Here is a 24,028-nt window from a genome sequence, read left to right as displayed (position 1 = left end):
CGTGTGATAAGCATCATATATGCTGTTAAAATATCTGGAAACTAAGTGACCCCTCGCAAGCATTAATCACAACAAAATTACAAGAGAATTACAGACTTAGTGTGACTAAGTCTGTACATGAGGATTAATGAATACGTGCAACATCCGTCACGCCCCCTAGCGTCGGCTGAGCGGTACTCAATTCTCTACATTTAATAGTGCTGGCATCAATGATCCCGAAGGACCAGAAAAATATAACATCACTGAAGTGAAGTACGAGGCAACGTTTTACAGCTGCCAACCCAAACAGATTAACGTAATAATTATAAATCACAGGTTTGCACTTCTGTACAAGAAAAGTTCATTCATTTCAAAAGCTTTATTTGCTTTTAAACTCGGCTTTTAAAAGTAATTGATTTCTCACTTTTTTCTTAACCGTACGCTTACGTGTAATAAGGTTCATTGTTAGAGAAATAAGAAGTACTTTTATATTTGCTTGCAAAGATCTAGAGAAGGGGCGATCCTTCAGCAGCTGTGAAAGAGCAGACTTGGTTTGATTGAGCCCTTTTTTGAAAGATGTAAATGTGATATTTTTAAAGCTAAGATGTGGTGACGCATAAAATACATTGGTTTCTTCCAGTGATCATGAATTCATAAATTATTCTAATGTTTTACATATTACTCTATAATTATGAAGGAATTAAGATATATGTATATTTAAAAGATATCAGCATCTCACTCATTCACCTTCCATACATAAGTAGCAGCTAGCTACAAAAATTGAAAGGTCTTCCGCGTATCATGATTAAGGTTTTCCATGCGTCTAGACATAATGCTATATTCTTGTTAATACTACTGATACAACATACAACCGAGGCATTTGCAAAACATTCTATCTAGTGATGTCCATTTCAATATTACTAAAGTACAAACATTCAAGAAAAATAGAAAAAAGAAATGCCTTCAGACATCCAAAGTACAAGTGATAATTCGTAAGGGATAAAACGTTAATGGATAAAAAACACATAATATTGCACAGACAGACCAACCATGGGGAAGAATACGGCTGAATAGAGTTGTATCTATAATCAGTATGAATATTAATTTTGTATGAATGTTAATCTTCTTTTACTAGTATGTACAATAGTTATATAGAAATAACAAAACACTCAATACATATTCTTGTCTTTATCACTTCGTAAGATGGTTTTAGTACATTCCTCCTTGGTCATAATGGTTTTCCTTTTTTAAACACTCTTTTTTAAAATAAAGTTTATTTTCTTAAGTCTAACAAAAACACCAGTTAAGCTTTTACTCATAAAAAAGAAAAAAAGTGTTGTTAATATAATCAACAAGCTTTGTGATCATAGAACTATCATTTTGAAGTATTTAATAAGAAAGACCCTATATTATACAAAATGATGAATAATAACACTTTATAGCCAGATTTGGAATGCAATATTAATTAAGCATGAAATAGATATGTTCAGGCACTATTTTGAATGAATATTGTCCCAAATTTAACTTTATTCGTTTCCATAGGAATCACAATAAAAGCTCAATTGTATTCGTATTTATTTCTTTCTGGTTTCTAATAAAATTACCATCTTGCTTGCTGGTAGGTTTATTTAATTAAGTTCTTAATTACTTCAGCAAAATTGAATCTTGATTTGAAGTTAAACAAGCTAGAGTATGTGGTGTCTTCTTGTTAATTTGCCCCATTGACAAATGTAGTGCATCGCTTCTGCATCGCTTCTGTTCCATTTATGTGCCTTTTCCTAGATCTGTGTTGCAAAAATAAGGTTATGTTGTATTATAAACCTCAAAGAAAGTATATACCGAAAATTAATTGCTCGAAAATATATCTATGTTTAATGCTAATATCCAACCTTGTTCTACTTGTTTTTATTAACCGAACTATAATTATCTTATGGTTTGTCATGTTTTATTGACTGTTTCAAATTGTTATTATTATATGGATCTACCATAAATTATAAACGTTCTAAACGCACATTTTGATATAACATGTGTTGAATTAAGATAAGAAATGCAATGACATGAACAAAACAGAAAAATAGGATTTTAATATCAGTATCGTTACATTGTAATTGTACTAGCCTGATGGAACTCTAAATATTTCCTAAATTGTTTTTCTGTTGTTGACGTCCGTTTCTATCAAGGAAGCTTTTCAATTTACCATTAATAACACGCTCTCATTCTTTCAATGTTGTTTTAGTTTTATAATTTTAATACAATTTGCAAAGAAAAGCGCAATGGCCAGCTTTTTCCTTTTAATTGAAAATATCAGTTTTTTTTCAAAATTAAAATTAAATTTAAAAATAGATTATAATATTAGAGATATCTTCTCTTCCTTGAAATTTGTCATCACATAGGAATGGACTTCAGAAAATATTTGTATACGAAAGTTTATACACTATTAGTTTGGTTAACGAAATGATTATCAGAAAATATATAATATTATTGTTGTTACATTCAGGCTATTTGAGAAACACCTTAAGGCACTACGTTTATTCTAATTGCTTTAAGTTTCAATTTGTAAACATTTAGGCAATGAAAATACAAATTGATTTTAGGAGGGAGAAATGTAACAAAAACAAAATTCTGTAATAATTTTTAAATGACATACATATTGCATTCATTGTGTAGGTACGATATTTTCTTACTGCAAAATAACCGTTAATTTCCACTTCGTTATCTTTACTTAACAGTTCGTTGTTTTCAAATTGTTTGGTCATAATTATACATAAATCCAAAACACATACTCATTATGTTTGAAAACTACAATTGTTTATTGGCGGCTACCTTACTGCTCTTAGTAACATTCAAACATAAAAGCAAATTTAAAATTATGCCGTGTGTTTCAAGAACAACAAAAATACATTTTAAAACTTTGCTAATTCATAGCACAAAAAACCAATGTATCATCTAATTTAAACCATGGTAGATAAAAGTCCTTGACCAGTTTAGTCCTGCTTTTTAAATTCTATTTGCAATTTGTAAAAAGGCATTTTAACTAAGTTACGTTTTAATGTTAGTGTTTGTGTCTTAGTTGCAATAACCACGACAATGCACATATTGAAATGATAGATTTATGATTTGTTTGATTAATTAATGAAAATCAAAATTAAACAATTGAATATCAATTTAAACGCAATAGCAGAGTCAGAATCAATGGAGTAAAATCCTTTTAAGGGTATAATATTAGAATACAAGTCTTTTGTAGTCATGTCAAATATAAAGACTAAGTATTAATGAGAAGTTATTAAAATTAATAAACCAAAAAAGCTAAACGAAATATACAAACATTATCTTATTGCATATAGATGTATACCAATGCCGTTCATGTTGGCATCTGGAATGAAATTTGTATATTATTCAAGCTAAGCTGCAATAACTCGATAAACTGTCTTAACTAAATAGTTATGCATAATTGTCCGTGGAGGTTTCAACGTAAATCGGAAATCGCCACAAAATTTAAATAATGCACAAACATTTTCCCGTGCATTCAGTTGACAAAATGTCTTCTATTGAATGTAAAAATATTGCTTACATTTTTTTCACATTAATTTGACTGTTCTGTTTTAAGATATGGATTTAGCATTTCTGTGAACTATTCGGGGTATTTTCAAAACATCGGACGTTTCCAAGAGTAGTATTAAATCTTCATAGTAAGCCTAGAAAAATAAAGGGTCTAATACATAACAAGAATAAACTAAAAGTCTGATGTAATTCCCACATGTGACTTGACTTTATACTTTTTCTATGTAATTTACCGGCTAAGCAGTGATAAAAACAATTTTTATAGATGTCCATTTGTCAACAGCTTCAAGACAAACAGAAAAGACAACACTTTAAAATATTTGAAGTACAAATAAAAACTCGTAAAAAATATGAAGTGATTGTAAAAAAGAATTATTTTTACTCACTGCAAAAAGGGACTTGTCCTCGAAAAAGGCAACACAATTGTCGTATGACAATTGCTGTCCCCTTGATCTGTCTTTTATTGAAAAAAAAAACCGAAAACTTAGTTCTAATCAGGTACACAAGACATGTTTGAAAAAAAATCGTACCCAAGGGCGGTTATTTCATGCATTCATCTTTTGAAATGTTATTTTCTTGTGCATCAAGTTTTGTAATATAACTTATTTTTAGGCTTACAACTGTCCAAACTCTAATTAAGAAAATTGATATAAAAAAAGTTATTGCACACAATAACTGGAAACGAAGTCCGGCTACATAAACAACCAAAAACGACGACAACAACAACAATAAACAGATAGTAAAACACTACAACATTAGACTTTACTTAATATCTTTCTTTTAATTGTGTGACATTTTTGCCCTCAGATTAAATAAGAACATCAATAAATATAAAGAACAAAAATATAACTTACTAAAACGAGTTGGTTGATCCAAATCGTTTGTGCTACCATATTCTGACCACAGTTTAAATGATTTATATGGCGAGTTTTCATTCTGCCTTCATCTTATTAATTATAAATAATTATTATACATTGTGTCATTGTTTCGGTAACAATAGTGTCCGTATTATTAAACTGCCATATAAATGCCAGTTTTGTCTTGAACATATATCATTGCCTACATATCTTGTTAGGACAGTGTTTTACTGAAAGAATAAAATGATAATGAGAATGTTTTTCAACATCCAATTCAAATGCAACATTACCGTTGTTTGACATATTGTACGAATTTCAAAGTTATCCAGTTACAGTTTCTTTTAATAGATCAATCAATTCGATTTGTAATGGTGTTAAATATATAGAATAATTCAATACTTTTACAGGGTAACAAACGACAAGATGGTAAATAGATTATTTCAATAACTTTCCTATTCATTTTATAGCATTTAGTTATTATAAGTATTATTTCAAAGGCTTGATATGCCTAATAACTTACACGGAAGAATGACATAATTCTGAGCATTGTCAATCTTAAACACACGATAGGAAGACAAATGATAGTAGATAATATCCCTGGGGATGAGTGAGATTACCATTGTTGCTATGTTACAACATATATACTTTATAATTATGGCATCTATGTCATACCAAAGGAAACAAAGATGTTTTTGTCACGCTTAGTCAGAAAATATTTTAGAAATATCTAATACTATCTATCAGAAATATTTATTGATTTAATGCAACCATTTTCACTGAGTCTAAGAGGTTTTTTTAATTGCTTTGTGATTTAATGACGTTTAAGTACATACAATTTGTTCATCAGTTTTTGTTCAAAATAGTTTTTTTTCTACATTATATATATTTTTTAATCTTAATAAACTCAAACTTTAATTTTATTCATTACTTTCGAATCTCATTTCTTTTTAACTGAATACTTAATGCGAAAAGGGAGAATACTAATAAATTTTATTTGTCCCAGTAGGTTTCATAGACAACAGTTTAATTACGGAACAAGTTTAAAGAACTTTATTTTTCATCTGGCTAAGGACGCACTTATAAATAATATTCTGATGGACTGTTTTTATTATACATATTAATAACAATATTACTCAAACGAAATAAACATTGTGGTATCAGCTTTATTCATAGATATAATGTTATCTAACTTTCTGTGGAAAATTTGAAAACTGAAATAAGCTTAATTATATAACGTAAAAGAACATTATAAATTAAATTGATTTGCAATATCTGTTTATTCCAGTTAAGCTTAAAAATGGCTTGTTTCAAGTCAAATATCTAAATACTAAGAATTTTGATGAATGGTAAAGTATAAGACATTGCAAAAATATCAAAATCGGGTATTGATGTCGTGCTCATAAAAATGCACACTTTTTACTATTTGGCACCATTAAACATACCGTGTGCATTTTACTATCAATATCAATAGGAAAATACGAGTAGGACAACAAAATATGACAACATATTTTAAAAGAGTATATTATTAATGGTGGTAACTATGTAATGTTTGATTTATTTTGCAATGGTCAGCAATTTTTATTCTTGTATTATGCATATTGATTGAAGTTTTGAATTTTTACTCAAATATTATGCCGGATCAATATAATTGTTGATTAAGGATCTCCCTTCTCCATACGTGTACGTTGTCAAGCAACAGTGCATCGGAAAAATATACGAACACTTTTACCGCAAAATTATAGTCTTTAACGTATCTAGTTATCTTAATTTTGTCCGTGTTGTTTGCCTAAGCAATTATTATAATTACTTGTTCACATGAACCTCAGGTATTTGGTACTAAACTATTTGCTGTCTCTGTGAAACCTCCTTGAGTATATTGAGAAATGTTTATTTAAAATTACTCTACATCTGTCCGTGTAAGAAATGCAAAGACGTAATAGGTTCAGATATATCTGGCATCTGGCACTTAACATGTTTACCAGGCAACGAGTTAAGGAAAAATTTTGGCGGAAAAGATAATTAAAGATAATTTGACTGTGCCTTGTAAGTGTACATCGGAGAGGTATTTATTATATATTTAGATCTCTGTAATCACATACAGTTGGTTCTATAAAAGCTCTCGGGTAAATGGTTGATGAAGAGCATTTTTTTAGAGATTTTTTAAGAATTCAGATTTGAACATTATCATATAATTAAAATAATAAGTTATATTAGCGAAGAGGTCCGTATACATAAACTTTTATATTATTTATCACGTTTCGTGGTATTTATTTTACAACAAAATGTTGATTTTGTATATTCAAACAATGTATATACTTTTGAATAATTCAGCATTTCTGGAATTTATTATTTTGTATCCAATGACAATTTGTACACATATCCAAAAATAAATATATGAAAAGTTTAACACAATACGAATAGGTATCTCGAAAAGAAAAATAAAACAAATAAAAACAATGATATTTGGGAGCAAAAATAGTTACAGCTATATATATATGTATAAATATTAGTTCCTTAAACATCATATTTTGAGCACCAAAGAAAATTATTTGTATTTATTTCACTTTGGATCTCACTAACATGAGCATTTCTGGCAGGAAAGCATTTTTTCTCCTAATTAGTTCAGCATGAATATATCTATTTTCAACAAGAAAATGACACGTTTTAGTTCACCAGAAGGTATAAAAACAGATATCTGTGGGAAAATGTAACTTCAAAGATGTATTGAATGACTGCATCTTTCACTATTAGGCACGTGGAGAAAAGATTGTGTTTCAAGTATTCAAAACAAATAAGCTGACAGAAGTAAAAGAAACGCGCGCTCGTTGAATGTTGAATCTTGGAAAATGTGCTGAATGTAGATAAGAAATGCAATATTATAAAGAAATAAGAAAAATAGGATTTTGTTAACAACATTGATAACTGTCGGCCATAAGAGATTTCAGAAACTTTCGGAATAATCTTGTTTTTCTGTTCGTCAAGAGTGGCTTTATCAAAGCACGTTTTTCCGCAATTTATCATTCAACACACGTCCGCGATCTTCTTGTTTTTGTGTTTTCGCAAAATCAAAAAGAATCATGAAGCGCGATAGTCAATATTGAAATATTTTATGTTTTAATTTTTTAAATACTTTTTAAGAAACATTATTAACTAGATCCTGAAAAGATTACTCATCATAATAAGACATGAAAACAAGAAAACTAACAGCAAAAAAGAGAGATCGAGAGAGAAATGAGATAAAGAAATGAAATAAATCAATGAACAATATATATTAATTAATATCAATTACGTTCTCATGAAAGAAAAATGACATAAAATTGAGTGTTATTCTTTAGTTTATTGGGAAGACATGTTATGGTAAAAAACATCTTTTGAGCAGAGTAATAATACAGAAGGTGCTATTTAAGACATTGTACGCTTTATAAAAAATGACATTTATGTCAGAAAAAGGTAAACAAACGAGATTTTGTCACGCCTAGTTAGGACTGTTTACGAATATCTATCACTATTTACCAGGAAATATAAGCTTTTATATGCACAGATTGTTTTCAAAAAATCCATGAGGTTTCCAAATATGTTTTATTGTAATAAGATAATGACGTTATCAACTAAACGTAATTGAAGATGCATTCTGATATATGCTTTATACGATAAAAGCATCAAAATGCACGACACTTTTAATGAACAAGAGCATATAAATCATTTTCATTAAATCACAGAAAATTTCATATTTGTATAGTTTAATTTTACTTAGCCTATCAATGGCTTGCTTTAAGTGAAAGATAGAAATTCGTAGACTGAAGTATTTTAAAAATTGATGAATGGTAAAGTCTATATGCAGACGGAAATTTTAGACATAAAAATCATGAATATAAAATAGCATGCCTTCTTATTTATGCGCCATCAGACATTCAGCGGAACAGGATTCCTACTTTAAAGTGTTATGCTTACATAAATCATATGAATGAAATAGCTTTTACAAAATATCCGTTCTATTTTATTATATTTGCTAATCGGAATGTAAAATTATATTTTAGACTATTTATATGAATAAGAAATACGAGTGCAACAAAATAATATGATATCATTTATAGAGTATATTATCTACGGTACCAGCTCTTCCATTGTTTCAATTGTGCTTATTACTGAATGGCTGAATATGACCTATTGTAAGAATAACCCGATTCCCAATTGATTAGTCGATCGCAGTCTTGTGTTTCCTTTGGAGAAAATTGTTTGCAATCCTTTCTCAATTTGCACGATTTGTTGTTGATCCATTTGTGTTTTTTCCTGTTAATTATATTGATGCGCTCAATAAGTCTCATATAAACGAAGTAAATTTTTCCTAAAAAAAATATGTTAAAAGAGGACGTGTTAGGTCTGATGCATAATTGAGATTAAACATGTTGCATAATTATACAAAAACGCTTTAGACAAACAATTTGCATATGTGTTAAAATACACACTGTAAATGTGTGGTTCTTGAACTATGCAGTTTGAAAGGCGATGTGGAGTATAAGAAAGTCGCCAAACAATACAAAAATATTTCAATAGAGAACAGAGCATTAGCTCCAGTGTTCATAAACTAAGTATCGGGATCAATTTTGTAATGATACTCTATTTACTGTCTTTGCTTTAGGAATCCTATAGTAATTACATAAGGCTAAAATGATATGTACATGTACAAAATTTACATACTTGCTGTTTTGCAATAAAACATACACAGGTTTTGGAATAACAGTACACATTTAAGTAAAAAATACACAAATTATAAGATTGGCGGCGTGGCCGAGTGGTTAACGTGTCGGACTAGTAATCTAAGAATTGTTGACCGCGTGGATTCAAATCATGTCAGTGGCAAGCCGTTGTTTCCTTGAGCAAGAAACTTTACATTCATTGCTTAGTATTGGTTGGTTTCAGGAACGGATTCGAGAGTGTTTCACCAAGTCAACACAATCGAACTAAAATAAACTAAATATAAGGATAAGTAAATTATTTATCTCATTGGTTCTACTCAGGTGCCCGTTCGTGCCTTAAATATGCACTGAAGGGCACCTGAGGTATTCCTCCACCAGTAAAGCTGGAACGTCGCGATATGACCTATATTGTGTCGATGTGACGTAAAACCCCAAAACAAATAATCTATCTCATGCCAGTTCAAATCCATTTTGAATGATAAAAGTAACGGTGAATTTTGAAATTTATATATTTTGGTCTAAGTCTCAATGGTCAACTTGATCCTAGAATCTTAATTAACACGGAATCAGATTATTCTAAAGTCAGATATACACTTCGAAATCAGATATATACTGAATTTGAAGGTTTAAATATTTGGAAAATTTTAATAATAACGTTAGCCTTGGAATACAGATAATTTGGAACTTATTCCTAAATATAAGACATGAGGACGTTACAAAAATATAATATACAGTATTTAACATATAGAAAGGATAGATTGAAATTTAGTTGCTTTGTTTCAGGATATTAAAATGCATTATTATGTTACATGCTTGTTGATCAAATATTTGTTGTCAATTAAAACATTTATCCAACGTGTTTCTCGCAGTTTATCTAAATAAAGATCGAAGTAATTTTGATCTGTTTTCTAAATTTGCTTAATGCCTTTGTCAGAAAGAGAGCATTGTGGAATAAACAAAGAAATTAGTGACTGCATGGAATGCGTGAGTAGACTGTAATTTCTAGAGGTTTAATTTATATATTTGGCAGGCTGTGTCTGTATGTAGAGAAATGTCATTTTATCCAAATTTTCCGCTACACTTTGCAGATTTACATATGTTTTACTGAATAATAAACGTCTGTTTTCTTGCACTATGACTGTATTAAGAGTCGGAAAGGATAGGTTGGTGAGAAATTAATTCACGTCAGGGTAAGACAATTTGATTTTGAATAAAATAAAATTGTGCTACCTTTCTAAATATCATACAATGCTACAGTATTTTATTTTTGCATTTATTTAACTTATAAAACTCAATATTATAATATCATGTAAACGAACATTTTTCAAATAATGTAAAGATACATAAATAGACAATATCTGCATGCAATTTCTTTTTAAATTACTTTACTCAATTTGAGGAAAACAACTAAACGATAAACTAGCGTCAATATTAACGTGTATATAACTAATATTAGAATGTCTGCAAAATAATAACTATATGTAGCGTGCTAGGATTTTTGCAACAGTATATAACTTAATATCAATTGCTTGTAAATATTCGTAAGATGCATGCTTGAAATGATTTCTTAGCCTGCTTGATAACGGACTAGAAGTACGAGTTATTTTCTTTGACATTAGTAAAGCTTTCAACAAGGTTTGGCTTAAGGGCCTACTCACTAAGCTGAAGCTTGCTGGAATTTCTGGAAATGCCTATACTTGGTTTCTCGAATATTTAAGTGATAGACAACAACGTGTTGTCCTTTCTAACTGTCAATCGTCTTTTGGGTATCTTTCAGCTGGTGTTCACAAAGGCTCAATTCTTGGTTTTCTTCCCTTTCTTGTATTTACTCATCATATTGTTTAAGATATACAATTTTGTATCAATTTATTCACTGATGACACTAGTCTTTTTCTTGTTGTTGAAAATCCTCAAACAGCTTGTACCACATTACAGTCGAATATAGACAGAATTTCATTATCGTCAGATACCGATACTTAAAATTACAGAAACATGATATCTAAATAAATCTTTGTGTGATATGACGACAATTGTCTAAGCATAAATGTATACAGTTTTAATGTTTTTAATATGCCAGTTGCACCATTTAAATCAATTCATATTAACCACTTTATAATAGTAAAAAGATATACAACTTACTGTAACTAGTTCAGGAAAAATATAGTTATTAATGTTATTGGATGAGGAACGTATATGCAAGTTAAAGAAAGGAGGAAAAGCATCGTTATATACTACATCAATTTTAACATTACAATATAGAGAAAGAGTTTCACATTTTGTCAACTTGATAAGAGATTACATAAAGCAGACATCATATTGAAAAATACATAAAAATTAAAACGTTGCAAATGGCAAATACAACAAACTGAATTTTAAGTATTTGCATTATTTTATAAACATTACGCAGTTTAAGTTTGGTGAAAAATGATTGGGTAAGGTTTTATATTAAGCTATCAGTTCAAAGTGAAAAATGAAGTTGTAAGGAACAAACCTGATTAAAGAAAAATTAAATGTTAGAAGAAAGATTAAAACTGATCATGTTCTTCGCAATAAGTGACAATTTTTCATTCAGTTAAATGTCATTCAAGAATTAAACATGTCTCATATTCATATTTATTTAATTTATCTTATTCATTTTTATTATTTATTTATTTGTTTATTATTTATTTATTTTAATATCAAAATGTTATAAAATGAAATTTACACAAATCACAGTAATTGAAATTAAGTAATATTTATTCAGCAAATATTGCTCTAATTGTCGTCATGTGTCCGTCTGAAACGAGTTTTGAATTCATCATATTACCAATACAAAACATATTTTTCGTGCTTTAAATAAGTTATGTGACGTAAAGATTAAAGATGTGATACTTTCTGATTATATTCCATACCTTTTTATCTCGTGCAGAAAAGTCAAATAATTTAATACATAAATGTACATTTGTGTCTCATATATTAATATGCATGTTGGGTCTTTTTTAGACAGGATTTCATCCAAGCCCTCCTCGAGGACTACGACAGTAGGATTCCACCAAATTTCGAGAAAGGTGAGTTGAGATATTAGATGTGCAGATGTCATATAGTTTTTGTACTTATACAAAAAACATGTACGAGGATCAAAATGTACTTAGCCCAATGTACTTAAGTTAGTCAGAGAACCCAACAAATGGTCTTACTTTTCAATATAATTGCTCTCTACATCAATGCACTTGCACCCACCCGTGCTCCAACTTGTTTAACTCTTCAAAATGGAACTCTCTAGTTTGGTCCCCAAAGAACTCAAGGACGACCTCCATGACACCTTAAATGCTTCCAAAACGTCTACCACGAAACTTGGTTTTCAGTTTCGGAAACGGACAGACAGAAGTCAGAAGGGGCCAGGTCTTCATAAAGGGCTTTATGGTACGACCTTGCTCAAGATACTCAATCATGATTATACCCTGACTATTCCAAAAAATTGAAGCCATCATCTTCCCTGCTGATGGCTACCTCTTGAATTTCTTCCGATGGGATGAGCCAGGGTGCTTCTATTGCATGCTCTATTTTTTTTATTCTGGATCGAAGTGATGGACCCATGTTTCATCCTGAGTTACGATCCGGTAGATACAATCAGGTTCATCCTCGTAGCGAGACAAACTATCTTAAAATGTCAAGCCTGGTCCGTTTCTGGTCGTAAGTCAACTGTATAGGGACCCATCATCTAGCGGAAACCTTTGTCATGCCATAGACATCAGTCAGAATTGCCTGAACTGAACCAAAGCTTATACCCACTTCCCTAGCAAAGCTTTTCAGGTCTCGCCTTCTGTCGCATATGACACAGCTTCGGCAGTTTTATAGTTGGTGGCCTCTTCTGGCTGCCCAGGCCGCTCAACATCTCCAATGCTCTCCCTGCCCCTCTTTAATTCAGGAGCCCATTTTGTCACAGTACTACAGGAAGGGGACTCCTTCCCAAGTGTATCCATGAAGTCTTCATGGATTTCCTTATTTGGTCTAAATGACACACCCCTTTCCTGCTCAAAGTGTGTTTTATGTTACTTATGTTACTTAAACTGTGTAAAACCGCGTGTAACTCGGTCAGTAATCTTCAATAAGATATCGGTATCGACATATTGTGTGTAAATGTGTAGTGGCTAGAAGTATATAGATATTGAACTTTTTATCATACATACTTCGTATAACGTTTACTATCTTAATTAACTTAACCCGTTCTGTTTAACGTTGGTATTATAGAAGAACAACGACAAATATGTTCTCATATTCTGTTTTCGCGTAGTGTTAATTATAATATACTTATTTCTATTTCAAAATGTGGTAAGAAAACAATATCAAGTTTTTATTTTTTCACTTTTTTTTCATTTTTCCAGATTACCCATGCGAAGTCAACGTAAGCCTCTACATTAACAGCATTGATTCTATAGACGAACAGAAAATGGTAAAGTCATGACCTTTTCGTATTTTGCCCAACAAAATATAATATTTGAAGACCTTTGCTTTGTGTTTTTGACATCTTAATAGAAATTGGTTTCCGTCTTTTATCTTAAATACTTCTTTTCATGTCATACAAAAAGACTTAATTAAATCATTTCAGCTTAATATCTATTTTTAACAAGGGCGAAGATTGATTGATTTAAGACTTAGTGAACCAAGATATTCAATTTATATTATTCTTGATTAGAATAATTTTTGACCACATTTGCCCTGCATATTTTCCCGCATACTATTTTATACTGAAAACCACAGTAACGTTTATATACTTCGAAATTAGAAAATATATATACACACCCATGTCTTTGGCGATATTATATCATTTAATTTCCACTAACTGTCACAACTGTCTAAAATTAAACAGGATGCTTATCTATTTAAAAAAAGTAGAAAACATAGCTAATTTTACGTGCACCAGTGTTGCCGAAATTAAAATTCCATAGTAAAGTGACAAATGATAATTACTCTACGAACTTCCCGATCAACCTACTTAGCTAGATATTATCATTCATGACAAAAGAGCAATTCTAGGATGGCGTTTAATAATAAATATGTGTTATAGCTTCTTCCACATTTGTGTAATAGGTTAGAATACAGTTACAGAGAAAAAACCCATTAATTGTATCCTGAATGTCAATATTCATGTATTAATATTAAAAAAAATTGCTACCTACAATCCTGACTGTCAAAAGCCAGTCAATTCATTGGTGTGTAACTATACCTTAAATTACATTGTCATGTCATTGTTACGTAAAGCTAGACATATTTTTAAACAAGAAAATTATCAATTTAAAACACAATTTGTTTTTAAGCTTGATGTCATGTTTATGATGTCATTTACAGCTACATTGTAATTTGTTTGGTATCATTATTTGCAATATATATGCACAGCAGTCAGGCTGGAATTGACTTATAGTTTAAAACAAAACATCACATGTAATTGGTTAACATTGCTAGATAAGGATAACGTTTCCGTGCTCATTTCTACTGCTGATTTTTTTCACAAAGAGTTGAGTTATGAGCTAAAATGATATAAAATGTAAAATTTAAAATATGGAACAAAATATGTTTATGATGGTAAATATGTCAGGGAATTGAAATTTCTATTTCAGGACTTCACTTTAAGCACATTTGTCAGTCAAGAATGGATAGACACAAGATTGAGTTTCAGAAATCTCATACTTGCGGATTACCTCGAATTAGATTCCAGATTGATGGAAAATGTCTGGGTTCCAGACCTATATGTTCGGAACGAGAAGCAAGCGTATTTCCATACAGTTACTATTCCAAATAAGATGTTACATATTTACAAAAACGGAGTGGTAAAATATAGATCTAGGTAACACATTTTGAACCTAAAAAACAATTGTATAGTTTACATGTACAATGTGTTATATTGTTACATATAAAGATGCCGTAAAATCCTATTTAATCATTGCATTTTGGCTGCACAATTCATTAGAAAAAATACATGTGGAGAAAAAGATAGAAAATAAATTCAAACTTACATTTATCATTATTTCAACTGTCTTTGGATTCAGTTTTTCATCTATTTATCGGATGTGTTGCTCTGCTGCTGTGAGTGGATGAAGGGTCCATCAGTATACATACAAGGCGCAAATAAAATGAAAAACAATATTCATTTGCATATTAATAACAGTTTGAAATTCTAAATATTTTTAATCGGGCCATATTTACATGCATATTTTGAATAAGCAAAAGGGTTATCCCCCGGATGAAAAAAATTTTATTTTTTAAAATACGAAAACTTAAAATTTTCTGGTTGAAGAATGTAAAAATTTTTAAAAAAGAAAATTTGATTTTTATGAAAACTATTTTACCATTCCATCACCTTATTTTCATGTAAGACCAACGACTATTATAGCTAATGATTACGTATTTATCATAAAACTTAATAGGGAGTTAATGTACACAGGCAGCGATTTCTTAGTCCAGAAGATGACATTTTCCTATAATACATTCAGTCATGTAGTTTTGATTATGTGCAATAACTTGGCTAAACAATCAACAATCAACAATCGACATTCAATGTCTAGCTAGACAATCAACATTCAGCTCAACATTCGATCTATAATAATAATCAAACAATTCTCAAAGTGAATGTTGAGCTAGACAATCAACAATCAGCTAGACATTCGAAAATTTCTTATGTCGAGCTAGACAATCAACATTCAGCTCAACATTCGACCTGTAATAATTATCAAAGTATCCTTAAAGTGAATGTTGAGCTAGACAATCAACAATCAGCTAGACATTCGATAATTTCTTATGTCGAGCTAGACAATCGACATTCAGCTCAACATTCGATCTATAATAAAAATCAAAGAATTTTCAAAGTGAATGTTGAGCTAGACAATCGACAATCAGCTAGACATTCAGAAATTTCTTATGTCGAGCTAGACAATCGACATTCAGCTCAACATTCGATCAATAATAATGATCGAGGTTTTCTTAAAGTGAATGTTGAGCTAGACAATCAACAATATGCTAGACATTCGATAATTTGTTATGTCGAGCTAGACAATCGACATTCAGCTCAACATTCGACTTGTAATAATAATCAAAGTATTCTTAAAATGAATGTTTAGCTAGACAATCAACAATCAGCTACACATTCGATAATTTCTTATGCCGAGCTAGACAATCGACATTCAGCTCAACATTCGATCTATAATAAAAATCAAAGAATTTTCAAAGGGAATGTTGAGCTAGACAATCGACAATCAGCTAGACATTCAGAAATTTCCTATGTCGAGCTAGACAATCGAAATTCAGCTCAACATTCGATCTATAATAATGATCGAGGTTATTTTGATAATTATTAAAGGTCGAATGTTGAGCTGAATGTTGATTGTCTAGCTCTACATAAGAAATTTTCAAATGTCTAGCTGATTGTTGATTGTCTAGGTCAACATTCACTTTCAGGATACTTTGATAATTATTACAGGTCGAATGTTGAGCTGAATGTTGATTGTCTAGCTCGACATAAGAAATTTCTGAATGTCTAGCCGATTGTCGATTGTCTAGCTCAACATTCACTTTGAAAATTCTTTGATTTTTATTATAGATCGAATGTTGAGCTGAATGTCGATTGTCTAGCTCGACATAAGAAATTATCGAATGTCTAGCTGATTGTTGATTGTCTAGCTCAACATTCACCTGAAGGATACTTTGATAATTATTACAGGTCGAATGTTGAGCTGAATGTTGATTGTCTAGGTCGACATAAGAAATTTTCGAATGTCTAGCTGATTGTTGATTGTCTAGCTCAACATTCACTTTGAGAATTGTTTGATTATTATTATAGATCGAATGTTGAGCTGAATGTTGATTGTCTAGCTCGACATTCACTTTAAGAAAACCTCGATCATTATTATAGATCGAATGTTGAGCTGAATGTCGATTGTCTAGCTCGACATAAGAAATTTCTGAATGTCTAACTGATTGTCGATTGTCTAGCTCAACATTCCCTTTGAAAATTCTTTGATTTTTATTGTAGATCGAATGTTGAGCTGAATGTCGATTGTCTAGCTCGGCATAAGAAATTATCGAATGTCTAGCTGATTGTTGATTGTCTAGCTCAACATTCACTTTAAGGATACTTTGATAATTATTACAGGTCGAATGTTGAGCTGAATGTTGATTGTCTAGCTCGACATAAGAAATTTTCGAATGTCTAGCTGATTGTTGATTGTCTAGCTCAACATTCACTTTAAGGATACTTTGATAATTATTACAGGTCGAATGTTGAGCTGAATGTTGATTGTCTAGCTCGACATAAGAAATTTTCGAATGTCTAGCTGATTGTTGATTGTCTAGCTCAACATTCACTTTGAGAATTGTTTGATTATTATTATAGATCGAATGTTGAGCTGAATGTTGATTGTCTAGCTCGACATAAGAAATTATCGAATGTCTAGCTGATTGTTGATTGTCTAGCTCAACATTCACTTTAAGAAAACCTCGATCATTATTATAGATCGAATGTTGAGCTGAATGTCGATTGTCTAGCTCGACATAAGAAATTTCTGAATGTCTAGCTGATTGTCGATTGTCTAGCTCAACATTCCCTTTGAAAATTCTTTGATTTTTATTATAGATCGAATGTTGAGCTGAATGTCGATTGTTTAGCTCGACATAAGAAATTTTCAAATGTCTAGCTGATTGTTGATTGTCTAGCTAAACATTCATTTTAAGAATACTTTGATTATTATTACAAGTCGAATGTTGAGCTGAATGTCGATTGTCTAGCTCGACATAAGAAATTATCGAATGTCTAGCTGATTGTTGATTGTCTAGCTCAACATTCACTTTAAGAAAACCTCGATCATTATTATTGATCGAATGTTGAGCTGAATGTCGATTGTCTAGCTCGACATAAGAAATTTCTGAATGTCTAGCTGATTGTCGATTGTCTAGCTCAACATTCACTTTGAAAATTCTTTGATTTTTATTATAGATCGAATGTTGAGCTGAATGTCGATTGTCTAGCTCGACATAAGAAATTATCGAATGTCTAGCTGATTGTTGATTGTCTAGCTCAACATTCACTTTAAGGATACTTTGATAATTATTACAGGTCGAATGTTGAGCTGAATGTTGATTGTCTAGCTCGACATAAGAAATTTTCGAATGTCTAGCTGATTGTTGATTGTCTAGCTCAACATTCACTTTGAGAATTGTTTGATTATTATTATAGATCGAATGTTGAGCTGAATGTTGATTGTCTAGCTCGACATTCACTTTAAGAAAACCTCGATCATTATTATAGATCGAATGTTGAGCTGAATGTCGATTGTCTAGCTCGACATAAGAAATTTCTGAATGTCTAACTGATTGTCGATTGTCTAGCTCAACATTCCCTTTGAAAATTCTTTGATTTTTATTGTAGATCGAATGTTGAGCTGAATGTCGATTGTCTAGCTCGGCATAAGAAATTATCGAATGTCTAGCTGATTGTTGATTGTCTAGCTCAACATTCACTTTAAGGATACTTTGATAATTATTAAAGGTCGAATGTTGAGCTGAATGTTGATTGTCTAGCTCTACATAAGAAATTTTCAAATGTCTAGCTGATTGTTGATTGTCTAGCTCAACATTCACTTTCAGGATACTTTGATAATTATTACAGGTCGAATGTTGAGCTGAATGTTGATTGTCTAGCTCGACATAAGAAATTTTCGAATGTCTAGCTGATTGTTGATTGTCTAGCTCAACATTAACTTTGAGAATTGTTTGATTATTATTATAGATCGAATGTTGAGCTGAATGGTGATTGTCTAGCTCGACATAAGAAATTATCGAATGTCTAGCTGATTGTTGATTGTCTAGCTCAACATTCACTTTAAGAAAACCTCGATCATTATTATAGATTGAATGTTGAGCTGAATGTCGATTGTCTAGCTCGACATAAGAAATTTCTGAATGTCTAGCTGATTGTCGATTGTCTAGCTCAACATTCCCTTTGAAAATTCTTTGATTTTTATTATAGATCGAATGTTGAGCTGAATGTCGATTGTTTAGCTCGACATAAGAAATTTTCAAATGTCTAGCTGATTGTTGATTGTCTAGCTAAACATTCATTTTAAGAATACTTTGATTATTATTACAAGTCGAAGGTTGAGCTGAATGTCGATTGTCTAGCTCGACATAAGAAATTATCGAATGTCTAGCTGATTGTTGATTGTCTAGCTCAACATTCACTTTAAGAAAACCTCGATCATTATTATTGATCGAATGTTGAGCTGAATGTCGATTGTCTAGCTCGACATAAGAAATTTCTGAATGTCTAGCTGATTGTCGATTGTCTAGCTCAACATTCACTTTGAAAATTCTTTGATTTTTATTATAGATCGAATGTTGAGCTGAATGTCGATTGTCTAGCTCGACATAAGAAATTATCGAATGTCTAGCTGATTGTTGATTGTCTAGCTCAACATTCACTTTAAGGATACTTTGATAATTATTACAGGTCGAATGTTGAGCTGAATGTTGATTGTCTAGCTCGACATAAGAAACTTTCGAATGTCTAGCTGATTGTTGATTGTCTAGCTCAACATTCACTTTGAGAATTGTTTGATTATTATTATAGATCGAATGTTGAGCTGAATGTTGATTGTCTAGCTCGACATAAGAAATTATCGAATGTCTAGCTGATTGTTGATTGTCTAGCTCAACATTCACTTTAAGAAAACCTCGATCATTATTATTGATCGAATGTTGAGCTGAATGTCGATTGTCTAGCTCGACATAAGAAATTTCTGAATGTCTAGCTGATTGTCGATTGTCTAGCTCAACATTCACTTTGAAAATTCTTTGATTTTTATTACAGATCGAATGTTGAGCTGAATGCCGATTGTCTAGCTCGACATAAGAAATTATTGAATGTCTAGCTGATTGTTGATTGTCTAGCTCAACATTCACTTTAAGGATACTTTGATAATTATTACATGTCGAATGTTGAGCTTGATGTTGATTGTCTAGCTCGACATAAGAAATTTTCGAATGTCTAGCTGATTGTTGATTGTCTAGCTCAACATTCACTTTGAGAATTGTTTGATTATTATTATAGATCGAATGTTGAGCTGAATGTTGATTGTCTAGCTCGACATAAGAAATTATCGAATGTCTAGCTGATTGTTGATTGTCTAGCTCAACATTCACTTTAAGAAAACCTCGATCATTATTATAGATCGAATGTTGAGCTGAATGTCGATTGTCTAGCTCGACATAAGAAATTTCTGAATGTCTAGCTGATTGTCGATTGTCTAGCTCAACATTCCCTTTGAAAATTCTTTGATTTTTATTATAGATCGAATGTTGAGCTGAATGTCGATTGTCTAGCTCGGCATAAGAAATTATCGAATGTCTAGCTGATTGTTGATTGTCTAGCTCAACATTCACTTTAAGGATACTTTAATAATTATTACAGGTCGAATGTTGAGCTGAATGTTGATTGTCTAGCTCGACATAAGAAATTTTCAAATGTCTAGCTGATTGTTGATTGTCTAGCTAAACATTCATTTTAAGAATACTTTGATTATTATTACAAGTCGAATGTTGAGCTGAATGTCGATTGTCTAGCTCGACATAAGAAATTATCGAATGTCTAGCTGATTGTTGATTGTCTAGCTCAACATTCACTTTAAGAAAACCTCGATCATTATTATTGATCGAATGTTGAGCTGAATGTCGATTGTCTAGCTCGACATAAGAAATTTCTGAATGTCTAGCTGATTGTCGATTGTCTAGCTCAACATTCACTTTGAAAATTCTTTGATTTTTATTATAGATCGAATGTTGAGCTGAATGTCGATTGTCTAGCTCGACATAAGAAATTATCGAATGTCTAGCTGATTGTTGATTGTCTAGCTCAACATTCACTTTAAGGATACTTTGATAATTATTACAGGTCGAATGTTGAGCTGAATGTTGATTGTCTAGCTCGACATAAGAAATTTTCGAATGTCTAGCTGATTGTTGATTGTCTAGCTCAACATTCACTTTGAGAATTGTTTGATTATTATTATAGATCGAATGTTGAGCTGAATGTTGATTGTCTAGCTAGACATTGAATGTTGATTGTTGATTGTTGATTGTTTAGCCAAGTTATTGCACATGTTTTGATTATGAAATCCGAAATTCATTTTTTCTTACAGGATCACGTTAACTGCATCATGTCCTATGAAACTTCACAAGTATCCAATGGACAGACAGATGTGTTCATTATTTATACAAAGTTGTAAGTGTTAAATTTGTTCTTATAATAAAGGGTTTAATGAAATTGAATTTTGAAAAGAAATGTTGAACATATTTGTATTAACTTAAAGGTATTAACAAAAATACGAATAATTGTATGATAGCAAAAGCCATTGACATGATTGATAAGCTTTTTTCTTGTATTGTACTACACACTTATTTGGAGAAATTTTTTACAAAATAACTTCCTTTGGCAATATTTGAAATGCCACAATGTGCACATAACATTGAAAGTAAACTTTTTTAGCTTAATATCGCCGTGCATTTACAATAATGTATATTTTGAGCAATATCTCTTTTTTTAGTTGCATTTACGACAAATCGATTAGTATTCAGATGGCGGAAGAACGAGCCTATCAGATTGAATCCAAATCTTGAATTGCCCCAGTTCACACCGTACAGACATGAGACAGAAAACTGTACAGATATCGGAGAAGGTCAATATATTTTTACTAAGCAATATTTTCAAATCTTGTCAACAAAATAATGTTCATGTTCTTTAATTTAAAAAATTGAAGTTGAATAACGAACTTTCAAAATAGTTCAATACAACTCTTTCTTACAGTGTTCCAATAGGACCACCGCGTTTTCTCTGACAGTATATTAAGTGTATATATTTTCTAAAAACACCATATTCTCAAGCTAGCCGTTCAAACACCATTTGCCTGATTCCGTTGTGGATTCATTTTTCAATTAGTTTGAAGGGACTTCCCTACAGCGATATAAGACTCAAAGCCCTTAACCAAGCAAAATGTCAGATTTCCGCGTTGCATAGTCGTTTTTTATTTGACCGGCTGTTTGTTCTTAATGTATATAAAGTGTATAAATGTTCATAGATTCACCATATTCTCGAGCCAACCTTTAAAACACCACTTGTCTAATTCCGCTGCATATTCGTTTGTGTCATTAGTTTGGAGGGTCTTCTTTACTGTGTAACAGCAATATAAGGCCAAAAGCCTTGACCCAAGCAAAATACCCACGAGATAAGGCATTGTAGTTTGTTTAATCGTCGAATGGAAAGCGCGACGGTACGATGGTGTCCATCGCACTGTCGTATTGTCACCATCGTACTTCCCTCCATGTTAATATTTTATTTAATGCGCATGCTTAACCGGAAGGTGCCAGTATGATGGTAACAGTTGGGTAGTGACAATAAAACATTATGATAGTGACAGCAAAAACGTACGATAGTGACAGTTCGACAGTTGCACTTCGCCATCGTACTTTTGTACTGTCATCATTGAAATTTCGTGCTTTGCGATTTCGTTTTCAGAGAACACGCGCTGGTCATAACAGAACCCCGTACTCTCAATTATTTTGAACGTTATACAGTTCATTTTTTTCCTGATTGTGCTTAAAAAAGGGTTAGTCTGATAAATATCGAAACATAAACTTTAATTGTAAAAGTTTCATTGACACATTCACTTCATTCTACTCAGCTTTGTTGTTATACAATAACATTTTCTAACATCTCATCTCGTAATGTGTTTTTATTACTTATTTTTGATATATTTTCAGGCAACACCTGTTTACAATTCAATATATATCTTGAACGGAACATTGGATTTTATATGATACAGACATATATACCCAGTGTTCTCATTGTCATGTTGTCATGGCTGTCGTTTTGGCTTAATGTTGATGCCGTTCCTGCTCGAATATCTCTAGGTATTCTTACTGTTCTGACAATGACAACCCAAAGGAGTATGTCCAATGTTTCATTGCCACGAGTGTCTTATGTAAAGGTAATGAAGTTAATTAAAGATATATAATGCTCTGATTGTATATTATTTCTTTGTAGTTGCATTATGATAGTTTCATAGAAAATATGTTCAGATTAAAGTCTACACACTTGAGGTAAACACATTATAGATAGATTATGTCATAAAACATCTGGCAGGCTAAATGTGTTAGAAAAGATTAAATTGACTTGACAAGTTTAAGGGTATTATGCGTCCAAATATAGATGCATTCTCTTATAAACATTAGAAATATTTAGTAAGATTTTTCAGGAGTTTTATAAATGTTTGCAATAATGGAATTTTACCTGAAGATGAGCATAGTATAACTTTAAAGTTTGAAAAAAAACTTTCATCTTCAACAGTAAACATTACAACAAGGAATTGTATCATAGTTTGGAGACCTTTCTGTTGAAAATGTGTCAGGGTTAAATCGTATACATATACATGCACAGTGCGTTAACTGGAGTGCGGGTATTAGTTACCCGCACTCCAGAGCATGCCCATTGATTGGCTCATTTTTGCTGGGGTTTACATATTATGACGGCAGAGAAAGGGAAAGCGACAGAAACATCATATTCAGATGTTCGTTCATTGGTTCATTTTTGCCGGGGTTTCATATTGTGACAACAGGGAACGTGTTTTTATGTTTGACTATGATACAAAAGAGAAAGAACACCAAAACACTCAGTAATCTGATTAATACTCGGGGGCTACGCCCCCTCGTACAAATCAGATAACCTCGTGTTTCGGTGCTCTTTCTATTACTTATAAGCTTCTTTTTTACAGATGGCTCAAGTCTTTTTTTTAAATTTTAGATATGATTGATGAATAGATAAATACGTTGTGAAATTGTATATATTGTAGGCTATTGATGTTTGGATGGCCGTTTGCCTTTGTTTTGTATTTTCTGCATTGCTCGAGGTTAAAG

At 31.4% G+C, this 24,028-nt stretch overlaps 1 protein-coding gene across 1 annotated transcript in view; it reads left to right on the top strand.

Annotated features, from left to right (window-relative positions):
- The window catches only part of LOC132717285 (glycine receptor subunit alpha-3-like), a gene marked incomplete at its 3' end in the record, with an annotated part of 32,611 nt that extends 8,590 nt beyond the window's left edge, over positions 1–24,021 (top strand). The window contains exons 2-8 of the mRNA XM_060700719.1: positions 12,077–12,141; positions 13,459–13,526; positions 14,692–14,918; positions 21,259–21,341; positions 21,664–21,795; positions 22,877–23,103; positions 23,965–24,021. Coding sequence (XP_060556702.1) covers positions 12,077–12,141; positions 13,459–13,526; positions 14,692–14,918; positions 21,259–21,341; positions 21,664–21,795; positions 22,877–23,103; positions 23,965–24,021 — 859 coding nt within the window. The remainder of the gene's footprint in view (positions 1–12,076; positions 12,142–13,458; positions 13,527–14,691; positions 14,919–21,258; positions 21,342–21,663; positions 21,796–22,876; positions 23,104–23,964) is intronic.
- Positions 24,022–24,028: the final 7 nt, after the last annotated feature.

The sequence above is a fragment of the Ruditapes philippinarum genome, unplaced genomic scaffold (genome assembly GCF_026571515.1).
Source record: "Ruditapes philippinarum isolate M1 unplaced genomic scaffold, ASM2657151v2 ctg9438_1_1_1_1, whole genome shotgun sequence".
Taxonomy (NCBI): Eukaryota; Metazoa; Mollusca; class Bivalvia; order Venerida; family Veneridae; genus Ruditapes; species Ruditapes philippinarum.
This window is presented reverse-complemented; position numbering and strand designations above follow the sequence as displayed.